The sequence below is a fragment of the Mus caroli genome, unplaced genomic scaffold, assembly GCF_978045245.1.
Source record: "Mus caroli unplaced genomic scaffold, Mus_caroli_1 scaffold_1, whole genome shotgun sequence".
In the NCBI taxonomy this organism is placed as follows: domain Eukaryota; kingdom Metazoa; phylum Chordata; class Mammalia; order Rodentia; family Muridae; genus Mus; species Mus caroli.
The window spans coordinates 59,598,929-59,611,349 of NW_028227256.1; the positions used below are offsets into that span (position 1 = coordinate 59,598,929).

General features: G+C 46.6%; 1 protein-coding gene across 4 annotated transcripts in view; it reads left to right on the forward strand.

Moving 5' to 3' along the window:
* Nrp2 (neuropilin 2) overlaps window positions 1–12,421 on the forward strand; it is a 121,759-nt gene that overhangs the window by 9,680 nt on the left and 99,658 nt on the right. For all 4 annotated transcript variants that reach the window (XM_021168222.3, XM_021168063.3, XM_021168306.2 and 1 more), the window contains exon 2: window positions 6,306–6,483. In XM_021168222.3, coding sequence (XP_021023881.1) covers window positions 6,306–6,483 — 178 coding nt within the window. The remainder of the gene's footprint in view (window positions 1–6,305; window positions 6,484–12,421) is intronic.

A 12,421-nucleotide genomic window follows, 5' to 3' on the forward strand; every position in this document is an offset into this window, starting at 1 on the left:
TTAAAACGGTCGAGATTTGTAATCCCAGATCTCTCATCAATGGCATCAAAACAGCATTTGCAATGAGGTCTGGGAAAGAGCAGACATAAATATAAACTAATGATATTATATCGGCTGCCCTGTTGGAGTCCCATTTGTTTATGATCTAAGATGACAAGTCACAAGGTTACCACAGGTGGTATGATTCGAGGTCAGGGGAGGCAATCGAGTCAAACTTACATTTTCCGATTAAATGAGGGTTGCTTTTAGCATTCAGATAGAAGAGGGAGAGGTGTTCCGGAGGCCCTGCTTCCAGTCCCATCTGCCAGTTGTGTCCTAGGCAAGTTGGGGTGTAGTGGAAGACAGTTTGCTTCGTTTCTTCTTGCCTTCCTTGAACAAGAACTGACTTCTTCTCCTGCTTCCGGGTCCTTGTCTCCCCTCCCTTCCCAGATGGTTCTTTTATTTAGATCTTGAACTTTATCAAGGCAAGAGTTCAGGGAGATTCTCATTTACCGCACCTCCGGGAATGTGTTGCTCACTGCCACCCAGCCCCATAAATTGAATAGATGGCACCCCCTCCTAGTTGCCTGAGGAATTGGTCAGACTGCCGCATTCCTGGCTGATGGATTGGCTCATTTCTCCCCAGCTTAAGCCAAGATACGGATTTTATGAGACTGTCTTGTGACGGGCTGAAGTCACTTTGAATAAAACAAAAATCTAACCTCAGCTCAAAGAAATAACTCTTTGAAGGAGCTTATCCTGAGCCGGGGAGCAAAATTTGGTTAAACCCCCAAGCAAAGGTCTTAGGTGGTCTGCATGGGGTATTTGGTCCTCTCTTCATGCATCCCTGATCACGTGCTCACATAGAGAACCCCGTGTCCATAATATTTATAAATAAGCAGCCACAGAGACAGTTAAGAAGCTCACATCAGTCCAGCTAACGTGATTAAAAGAGACATTTGAACTCTCTATAATGCAAGACCGACATGCTCACATGAGGTCCCTAGTGTTTCGTTTCATCCTTACCAAGCAAATAAGGCAGTAAGGCCTTGAGCAAGCAGCCTGTTGTCTCAGAAGGAGGAGATGCCTTTGAGTTTGAGGTCAGTCTACAGGTTCTAGGAACGTTCCCCACCTTGTGGTATGGGCTTTGAATTTTAGAACTGGAAATAACCTTTTACCTGAGAGGGCACAGTGTCAGCACAGTGGCCTAAGTCACCCAAGGCCACACAGCTTGCCACTTGATTGTGGAGCTCTTCATTCCCACCCACTGCTATTAGTGAACTGTCCATAAACAGAGAGTGACAGTGACATGGGAAGGTGGCAGCTTCCTTTGTTTTTAAGTAGAGGAAAAAGAGTATCTTCTTTGCCTTGCTATGAATAATTAGGTAAAAATACTGTTGTGGAATTAAGGGCAGGATGGGATTATATTGAAAGTAAAGAATACATTGTAAAAAGTTTCCAAGGGAAGTGAGACAGGTAGATAGCAATCCCCAAGTCCAGGGACTTCTACATGCCTGTGAGGAATTGCTCTGCACTCGAAGCAGATGCCTGAAACCAAGGATAATGCCCAACTCAATAGACTATAGTTTTTCCTATGCATAATACCTGTCACAAAATTTAACTTGTAAATGAAGCATACTAAAAGATTAACAATAGCTAACGATAAAGTATAACAATTATAATAGCATACCAAAATAAAATTATATGGATGCACTCTATCTATCTATCTATCTATCTGTAGTTAGTATACTCTTCTTTTGATGATGCTGTGTGCAAGTATGTAATGAATGTAATGAAGTAAATGACTTAACAGTGTTAGGCTGCTAGCGACCTCGTAACTATGTGTTAGAAGGAGAATTATCAAGGTACAGCAATGTCTTTGACCACCGATGATAACTAGACCCACTGAAGGGGCAGCAACAGAAAAGTGGGGTTACCCACATAAAAAATAGATGTCTCTAATCTTTCCTCTTGACTTGACAGGATGTTAAAATCACAGAGATCTAGTAGCTTATTGGGTTTCAAACAAGTCCAGGAGGTCCCAGTGATGTTCTTTACTTTCTGGTTCCTTCCCTTGGAGCATCCAAGGTGAATTTCTCTTCTACCTCTATTGTACTTTGAAATTCTGGGTAGAGTATTCATCCAAGGGGAAAGAGTATCACTTCTTAAAACATAAAAATGTGTAACTACACACCTAATACAATCCACACATTGAACTAAACATATACAGGTGAAACGTAGGAAGGCCCCACTCAAGGAAGGAGTGTTTACCCCCTTTTCATCCCCCATATACACATATATGCATGTATGCACACATAATACCTTTGACAGTTACCTCACTACTCCAGAGTCAGCCAACTACCAAGTGTCCCTGTTGATGCTTTCTATCCCTTTAGTTAACTTGGGATCTGTTTGCTTTTCATCTGTGGTCACAGGGTTCTGGCTGTTGAAGCAAACAAGCAGAATTCTGATTATTTAAAAGTTCTCACCATAGTGGGGCTGGAGAGATGGCTCAATGGTTAAAGGGACTTTCTGCTCTTTCAGAGAGGACTCAGTTTCAGTTCCCAGCACTTGCATGGTGACTCAGGACCATCTGTAACTCCAGGAGAGTTCCAGGAAGTCCGATTCCCTCTTCTGGACTCCAAGGACCCCATGCATATATGTAGTCCACTAATATATATATATATATATATATATATATATATATATATATATCTTTAAAAAACAAAAAACAAAATTCTCACCATGGTCTGCCCTGAGTTATATCACCAAAATCAGGCAATAGCATTTTCCAATTAAATCTCCTAGATGGCAGACTAGATTTGTGAGGGTTCTTTTTCTGCCCCTTCTTCATGCTTTCTAAAAATCAAATATTGCCAGGAGCTTGGTCTTAATTCAGGCTCTCTAAGAGGGCCTAAGTGAAGGGATAGGTAATTATTTTATCTTAGGGGAGGGGTCAGGAAACTCATAGGCAAGATCACCATAACTGTACTGAGATAAACAGAGCCGTAGACATTTAGAAAAATATACATTTGGCATTTTATTTTTCAAATGAAAGCAACTAAGTATTCACTCTGAGGGGAAAAAAAAATCTAAACTCTGTGGCTAAGTTAGCTCCTGCTTCCGCAGAAGTTGTGTGTAGAGGCATCCCCTCGTGACCTCTAACCCACTGACCTCTGACCCAGCTCACCCTTCAAGCTTCCCTCCGGGATGGAATTTGCTGTTTCTCTTTGGGAAATAAGTTTGCCCCAGGTGGAAGGTGTGTACAAAATAGCTGCAAAACAAGGCCCCAGGTCAGCTCACTGAACAGGCTCAGCTGCTTCCATTGTGCCTGGTTCCTCTTTCTAGTGTGATTTTGGCCTTAAGGAGTTTGCCCTTGAGTTCAAGTTTCTCTGTCTGTCCTCCTGGTCTGCTGCCTCTGAGACCAGACAGAAAGCACTGATGAAGTTCTTTTGGAGCGCAGTAAAGGCCTAAAAAAAAAAAAAAAGTAATGGATGATCTAGCTCTTCACAGGAAATTCTAGGTAATTCTTCTTGGGGCAAGCTTGTACTTAAGACTTGCAAGCCCCCCCCCCCCCATTTAGAAATGAAAAGATCAGTTAGCAGGAGGAGAGGATTTAGTGTGTTTTCTCTCCAGCTTGTACCGCTGTCTTTCAAGAACTCTCTTCTCTCCAAGAAAAATAGAGACAGAAATTCTAGTGTTTGTCTTTGTGGATCTACGTCGGCACAAAATGATGTGTGATATTTTATGCGCGGGCGTAAACGTGTTTGCAGGACTGAAGTGTGAATTACTGATATGCATATGTAATTGATGGGAGTGCAGTATCTGTGTGTGCTTCTGAGTGTGAATGCGGTCTAAGCAGGAATGCCCATTTATAAATATATGGGTATTGAAAAGGTTAACAACACACAACTGAGACAGATGTTAAGGAGTCCACAGATAATTCATTAAGTGGCTTGATTTTCTTCTGATAAAGACGTGATGGAGAGGGGGCAGGAGACAGAGGAAAGCAGTGGGGCTGTCCTTTGTCTCTCCATTAATAAATTTCAGCCGCGGGAGTGCAGACTATTGGCTATGGAGCATAACAGAGTTGAACAAAATTTTCTTTTGTGGGGCAGTAATTGTACTGAGTGTAGATAAGAGAGAAAACCTTTCTGCAAGGAAAGTTTTGCTCCTGTCTCCACCGCTGATCTGCGTGCATGGACTAATTGCTGAAAGCTCAAGAAGCCGAGGGGAGAAAGTCTTATGTTAAGAGTAATTGGAGAGAAGCAGGGATAGGGGACTTGCGTAATGGGGAAACCATAAGGGGTTACTAAACGGGAGCTCTGTTCAGGTTTCCTCCAGGAGCTCCAAGGGGGAAGGCAGGGCAGTTTTCTGCAAAAATAACCGGCAAGGGGGCTGGCCCAGCAGAACATTCCTGTCTCTGATAGTTTGGCTAAAACCACAGAACAAACAAGCAAACAACCTAGTGTATCTAAGTGCCCACACATCTGCCTCTGTAGAGGGCCACGCCCAGCCCCTTTCACCCACATAAGCCAAGACTGATGAGCCACCATATGACCAGCTGGAAGATACTGGTGCCCTGGGTTGGGGTGGGGTGGGTGTGCTTCTGGGCGCCTGCAAAGCCTGCAGGCATGGGCTGTAGAGGCAGGGGAGGGGAGGTGGCTGCATCTGGGTGGCAGGGGTGGACCCATTGTCCTCCAGGCCTGGGGAGGATGCAGGGTCATTAGGTAGAGGATGATCTGGTCGCTGTTAGCCTGAGGAAACAGCTCACTTTTGTTTTCCACCCAGTAGGGAGTGGACCCGAATCCATTAGATTCTGGGCAGTTCAACCCTGCACAGTTTGAGCCCTTGGAAGCAAGATGCCAAAAGGCTACTTGTGTGGATTTGTGTCCCACCACCATTGTGTAGTATGCCTATCATTTATGCATTTAGAGCCTGTCAGGCTGGCAATCTGCAGCAGAGGGCTGGAAGACAGTAATGCCAACAGGCACAGGGGATGGTAAAGTGCACCTGTAGAGTTAAAAATGCATGACCCATTCCCTCTTGGAGGGAACACAGGAGAAAGACCCCCGTCCTGGAGGGTATCTGCTGAGCTGTAATACATAATTCACGGGCCCACGCTGGTCCATGCAGATGGCGATATTAAATCGTGATTGATGCTCAGAGACATGCAAGGCTCTCTCGAAGGCCTCCAAGAGGCTTCAGAATATCCCTGTGTCTCCTGTGCCTCTCACTCTAACTGTGGTATTAAGCAGCCCACTCCGTTATTTCCCAACCCCTGCTAGGGATTGCAGGAGTTCCCTCCTAGGTAGATGAAATTCTTCAAATGTCATCACCTACCTTTTCTGCCTTTGAAGGTTGCTCCTTCCCTCCTGGCCCAGGGAGGCTGTTTACCTCCAACCAGGCACTGGAGTGAGGGGGAGCCAGCTCTTCCCCTGCCTCTCAGCCTTTCCTTTTGAGCATCTTGACAAAGCAGCAGCACACTCTGGTGGTGACGGAGCCAGAGGGACAGTGGGCAGAAATGGAAGAGGAAAGCGAAGGCGGCTGGTCTCTCAACACAAAGCACCTTTGTGCAAACACTGAGATTGGAGCCAGCGGATTCTTCCGTTCAGATTCTTCCATTGGGTGCATAATGAAATAATAAATCAAATTTGTGGTGTGTGTGGAATTAAACGTTTTGGGGGGAGTTTCTTTTAAACTAAGCTGAAATCACCCTCTAGGGCCTGTTCTGGCCCAAAGCTGAAAGTGCGTCTTTGCACCTCTCATAATTGTTGCCAGGCTTGCTCACGGGGTTGTACCACAAAACCACGATTGTCAGTTCCTGGAGCCCGGCTGCTGGCTGACTATGCTGGGCTGAGAGACACCAACTAAAACGAAGGATTTATGAGACAATGATAGAGATGGGAGGCTTGAAGGAAGAGAGGAAGATGGGCCAAGAAAGGGAGACAGGAAAAGGCAGGGAGGAGTCTTAAGTGTACACTCTTGTTTTCATAATCTCCAGCCATAGAATGGAAACATTTATGATCATTTTCTGGAGTGTGTGTATGTGTATGTGTGTGTGTATCTATGTGCCTGTGTGTGTCTATGTGTGTGATTCTGTGTGTGCCTATGTGTGTGTGTTTCTATGTGTGTGTGTGTGTGTGTGTGTGTGTGTGTGTGTGTGCATGTTTGTGTGTATGTCTCTGTCTTGGGAGGGGGAGTAGGAGAGTTGAAATAGTCTCCTGGGTTGCCATAAAAGGTTCTCAAACAGTTGTAATCTGCGAGGGAGGAGTTGTAGAGAGAAGGCTGTCTCTGAAGTTCTTTGGTGTTGTTCTCGCTTCCAGATCCACCCTGCGGAGGTCGGCTGAATTCCAAAGATGCTGGCTACATCACTTCCCCAGGCTACCCCCAGGACTATCCCTCCCATCAGAACTGTGAGTGGATTGTCTACGCCCCCGAACCCAACCAGAAGATTGTTCTCAACTTCAACCCTCACTTTGAAATCGAGAAACACGACTGCAAGTAAGCACAGCCCTGCTGACTGGGGACACACACACAGGGCCACTGCTCTGATATTCTGTCCTTTCTCTCACTGAAGGGCAGTTGTGGGCCCTAGCCACAGAGGGCCACTTAAACATGGCATTAGCTTCTAGGAGAGGTAGGGTAGATTTGATTCCGTGGTATTGTAAAGAACCTTTTGGAATGAGGTACAGAAAACAGTGGCGCCCTGTCTGTAGAAGTTGGCAGTGGAAAGAGTTTCCATGGGGGCAAGAAGCAGACTACACACCCCGCTTCTTGTAGCTGTGACTTACCTTCCTTTGAAGGGCTCCCCCATTTTGATTGCTGCCTTATCAGGAGCCCTACGAGCTTTCCTAATAAAATGGTAGCTGGGTCCTCAAATATATCCAGCAATAGGGATTGGCTTATTGCTTTCCAAAGGCGCTGCTCATTGCAGAGTAAAAAATACAGAGTTGGTGAAAGACGGGTTAAGACTCCAATTGATTCTTGATGTCCACGCTGCACAGGTTACTCTCAAAGATGCAGGTATAGATTCCGTCTACAAACAGTTCTAATTGCTTTACAATTAAGCCACTCAGTTCTTGCTGTGACCCTGGGAAGCTGGTGCCATCATGATCTTCATTTTGACAAGAGGACACTAAAACACAGAGAGGTTAAGTCAGTTACTCAAGATGGCCTCAGCTGATCTTATAACAGGACATCCATTCAGCCACCTTGGAGATGCAGACAGTCAGAGAAATGCTCTTAAGATGCTGTGCGCACTCGGGGAAACAGGCAGGAGAGTCACACCAATAATAGAGCTGGCCCTCTGTCCTGTGTGCTTGCCTCATGAATCAAAAGTGAAAGTGTTCATAAAAGACTATGGCACTGGCATTTTTGGTCTTTGTACCATACGTTCTGGTGACTGTTCAGTATCCACACGACACCTAAACACTCCGAGCATTCCTGTGACCAAGGAGTTGGGAGTCCTGGATAATTAATAAGGAAGGAGACAGCTGGTGGGACAGGTATAAGAGAGCAGGTGACACTCCTGGACCCTAATGTAGAGCAGGCTTCAGTCCAGGCCAGTGCTTCCTTCCTCTGACGGACTCAAGGCTCCTCTGTAACTAGCACTAGACTCCGAGGCCTGGCAAGCTGCTGTCCTTATTATACTCCCAGGACCACTTTGCACCTACAGAATGGTTTCCTTCTAACAGGAGGTAGTCTGTGCTGAAAACCAAAGAGTTTCCCGGATGGATGCCACATGCGACTAAGAGTCACAGGCTGGGGTTTCTAATTCCAGGGCCAGTCTTGGCTGCCTGGATGACAAAGCACATCAGTTCCTCCTTTGTCTGTCTTACACAGACACACTGGACACATTGACTCAGCACCCCAGGATCCCACTTCCCCAGCAGCAAAGCTGACAAAGAATTTGGGTTAGAGCAGCTCTGTAAAAGGACTTTTGGGTCCTAGAGTCTTTGGCATCAACTGAGACATAATGCACAGGGTGCTTGAGAACGGGCTCAGAGGAACTTGACTAAGCACCTCTCTGGATGGAGGGCCAAATTCGGTTCTGCTGATCCCAGCGCAATCTCGAGGGGAAATTGCTAAGAGGCCATTTTATGGATATTCACTATGACAGGGGAAAAGGGCCTTGCTTTTTAGAAGGTTGGATTCAGACAGCAATGAGCAAAGCCCCAAATATATTGTGTAGAGTAAAAGGCTAGGGAAGCACTCTGCAGCCCCGGGATCCAGCCCACAGGGCGGGGAGAACTTGGTGTGGAGCAGGACTCAAACCTCACCCTTGCTGGAGTCTGAAGAGAGGAAATAGGCAAGTTATAGGCTCTCTTCCCGGCTTCTCAGGCCTTCCTAACTAGCTTCCTGTTTTGCTCCACACTCCTCATCCTTGCTGCTGGCTGCAGCCTAAAAGGTCACAGAGGTCAGAAAGAAAATCTTTCTGGAATCTATTTCCCCCTAGTGCCAAATTGACTGCAAGGCTTCTCTAGGCCCACTTACCCTCGCTCTCGGTCCTCACCCACCCCCCACCACTCCCCCACTCCCTATCCTCTGTCTCTCTCATTAATTTTTATATTTAGAAGGCCGTATCTGGTCCCATTTGCCCTCATTTGCATGCAGAACAAGGGGCTTGCCCGATTTACTTTCTTGAGAAAGGAACACTTCATCTCATTAAATCCTGGAAGGGTTTTCTTGTTCTTACACTCTTTTTGACTCCTTCTTTTCCACGCTGCATTTTTTTAATAGCATTTGCTATCAGTCTCCTCTTTCTTTGCATTTTGGGGACATGCTCAATTGTTTTACCTCAAAGTTTATGAAGCAGATACCTCTCCCAACAGAAAATTGCCTCTGCTGCCCATCTCTGAGTGAGCAATAGCTTGGAGAAGAAAGAGGAAATGAAAGGGTACAGCCTACATGCCTGCCCGAGTTGTCTCTTCTGCTTTCTGCGCATGAAATGAACTACAAAAAAATGTCCCTCTGACCTAAGACCAGGGACCTTATAGGGAGGATTATTCTGGTCTGCGGTACCTAAGCCTTTTCCTCTCTGTACCTTAAAGTCTCCACTCCAGAAGTTCAAGGCTGTTACTGAGCAACCCCCAGACAGATCTTTTCCTGACCACCGCTTGTTCATTTTGTTCCACTGAATCTTGCTGTCTGCTTGGAAAATTTCACTCATAAGCGTCAGCCGTTCTGTGCCAGTGCAATCCGAAGCCACCCTTTCTCTTAGCTTTGCCTGCCTCCTCCCTTGGGCTATCCACAGGGAACCAACCCCTAAGCACCAGCATGCCGTCCTGGGGACTGGGGAGCAGCTACAGGCAGAAGCAAAGGCCGTTGTGGCATTGGCAGCTACCTGTGTCAAGGGACAAAAAGACAGGACTCAGGGCTGTCTGGGCAAACAGAAAGAAGTCACTTCATCCCTCTGGGAGCAGAAGATACCAAGAGGCTGCTGCCTTGGCAGACAGAGAGAGGCCATTCGCTTGAGTCATCAGCCAGAGGGTTCAGCTATGGTTTTAGAAACATACACACAAGGCTGGGTATTTTTCCACTTCTAAACTTTGAACTGTATGCACTCTTAAAAACATTCACCAACATGCTGTCCTATACAACTTATTCACCAGTCTTCAAGCAGGCTTGGTGTGCGTGTGCTTACACACACACACACACAAACACACACGCCCCGTTGTAGAGGTCCGATCAAAGGTAACTAAACTCAAGACCTAGTTCCTAGAAAGAACAAGGATGTAGCAGATAGGTATCTTGAAAATATCTTGGGGAAATTTGAAAACTAGGAAGTTGTGAACATACATTTCTTAGGCCACCTCACAAGTCTACGTAGATTCAGAACAAAACCACCTCATTCCTGTCAAAGCAAAGCCCATTGAGGAACAGTCTCTCTGGGCAGAGTCCCTCCGTGGACGTCCTGAACATTTTAAAGCACATGCCTCACTTCCCTTAAACAAAACCAACAAACGTTGAGGAGAGCCATTTTTTGTTCTTGATGATTTAGGATGGTAATTCTAGACTTTACTCCTTCGTCCACGATGAAGGCCAATCAATGTCCTCTTGGGATCTGATTGGCTCTTGAGGATGGATGCACTTGAATGCAGTACCGACAGAGCCCAGGAGAGGGCGCCAGATTCCCCTGAAGCCACAGCTAACAAGCAGTTGTGCGCTTTTGGATGGCTGTGCTGTGAACTGGGCTCACCGCCTCTTTAAGAGCTTAGCCGAGCCACCTCCTCAGTCTACATTTGAATTTTTGTTGAGCTTTTAAACGCCTTAAGTCCCCCAAACCATGATAACAAGTACTTTGTTGTGTCTAGTTTGTGTTATCACAGTAAGTTAGCACGCTCATTAAATGCCTCTGTCATGGGAAACTCGAGACTATTTTCTCCTCGTACTTCTTGCTTTCAATTCTTATGAGTATCCCTCCTCATACAGCCTCCCTCTTCTGACTTGCCTTTATTTTTCATATGTATCGATTTTGCCGGAGAAGATCTTTGCTGTCTATGCCAAAGATTAGGTCCTGGGGTTCAAGATTTCAACCCTAAGTCCGTGTAAATTCAAGGCTACCATTTCTTATTTGCTTCGTTCGGACTGCCTGGAGATTGACTCCCACCCCGACTGAGCATAACACAGCACCCATAGTTCTCAGCGTTGGTTTAGACTCCTGCTTCTTCTGATCTTCTCAGTCCCCTACATTCTGGATATGGGTATGGGCCTCTTGCCAACTGTCCTAGCTAAACAAAATGTGCTTGTGTTTACTTACCACAGAGAGTCCCTCTAAATCTTCGAAGATGTGTCTGTCCCTTACAACAAGTAGCTCATTCCTGGGTTGATAAATTAACCATGAGGCTAAACAGGGGGAAGAAACCAGACCTCAGTAATCTGGCCCCTTCATGACGAGCAGTCAGTGCTTCCCTGTGCCCAGTAAACAGCCAACATTCCCAGCAACCAAACAGCTTTTCCATCCGTATGAAGTCTCCCTGAGCTCCTGTGGCATGGGCCGGTACCTCGTTCTCTACCCATGTTTCCCCAGGGCTTGTCTCCTTGCCCTTTATTGGCTCCTGCTCCAAGCCACCTCAATCACACTGTCTGTTCCAGTGTGATGATCTCACGCTCTGACGGTCAAGCTCTCCGAAGACCCCATACCCAGACTATGAACTGCAAAAACTAGCCTGGGAGAGAACTCAGCAGGTGTGTGCACATACTTCTTTTATTGATGTCTCATCACCGATTACGCCAAGGCATCCGTGATATGAACTGTGGTATAAATTGTGTTGGAAGGTGGGCAGGTCAGGGTTTCCCCATTTCTTCCATCTGAGATTACAAAGGAAGGACAAAGATGATGGCATCTGGGCTATACATGTCACTAACCACTCAGACTTGGGTCTGTCACCAGCCAAATGGCCATAGGCCGTTCACTCTGTGCCCAGGAAGTGCTTAAAAGCACCTATTATTGCCAAACTTGATGGCCAGTTTTGGAAATACATGGGGTTGATAAATTGTACCCTTTGACCTGATAGATTTGGGGACTCCAGAGTAGGAGGTGGTGAGGTCAAACTGTCCCAGCTGGCACAATACGTCTGAGCCTGGCAGTGGGTTGGCAATTTTCTGTCTTTGTCTCAGTAGTGACAGGAAAGCATATGAAATAGCTCCTCCGGACACACACACAGATGAAGAATTGTGCTCTCAGAGGGCTTAAGCAAGTGATGCTCAGGCCCTGCCCTCTGAAGGGCCTGGATAGGGATTTGAGCCCTACTTTCCAGTCTGCCCTTCTTTAATCTCATGCTGTCTGCCTCCCCCTCCCCCACACTGCATGTTCCCACTGTGACTTAATGGGAGACTGTTATCTGAGTCCACAGTACCCAGATCCAGCTTAGGCTGGAAGACCCGGGGAGGCTCCCTGGAAGAGGAGCTGCCTATGCTGACCCTAGAGGAGTCAGTCAGCAAGAGGGGATGTCGCAAGCTCTGGGAAGTACAGTCATAAACATGGCAGACCTTCATTTCCTTTCCTGTGAGCGCTGTAAGGGCAGGGGCAAGAGAAAGAAGGCTGCCCTTGTGACTTTTGCTACAAACCCTCTTCCTGGCAAAAAAAAGGTGCCTGACATGTTACTTAACTCTATTTCCTGGCCAGGCGACTTCCCCCACCTCCTCAGGAGGGGGACCCAGAGCAGGAAGCAGGAAAGGCTGGGATTATGGGGAATCTACTGCCCCGCCCTCCCCGCGGTTGTAATGTCTCTTCTGCCTAGATCCCTATGTCCAGATGTCCTTGGGATAATGGAGAGTGTGGTTTGTTCTGGCACAGTCCAGGTTACAATCTGGATTAAGTCCTCGTCAGTTCACTCCTGTCCAGACCCTAGATTCCTTTTCTTTTCTCTGAGAAATCAAATTACCCAATTGGAGGTGTGGCTTCAGCTGGGAACCCCTGAAGTCGAAACAGAGCCAG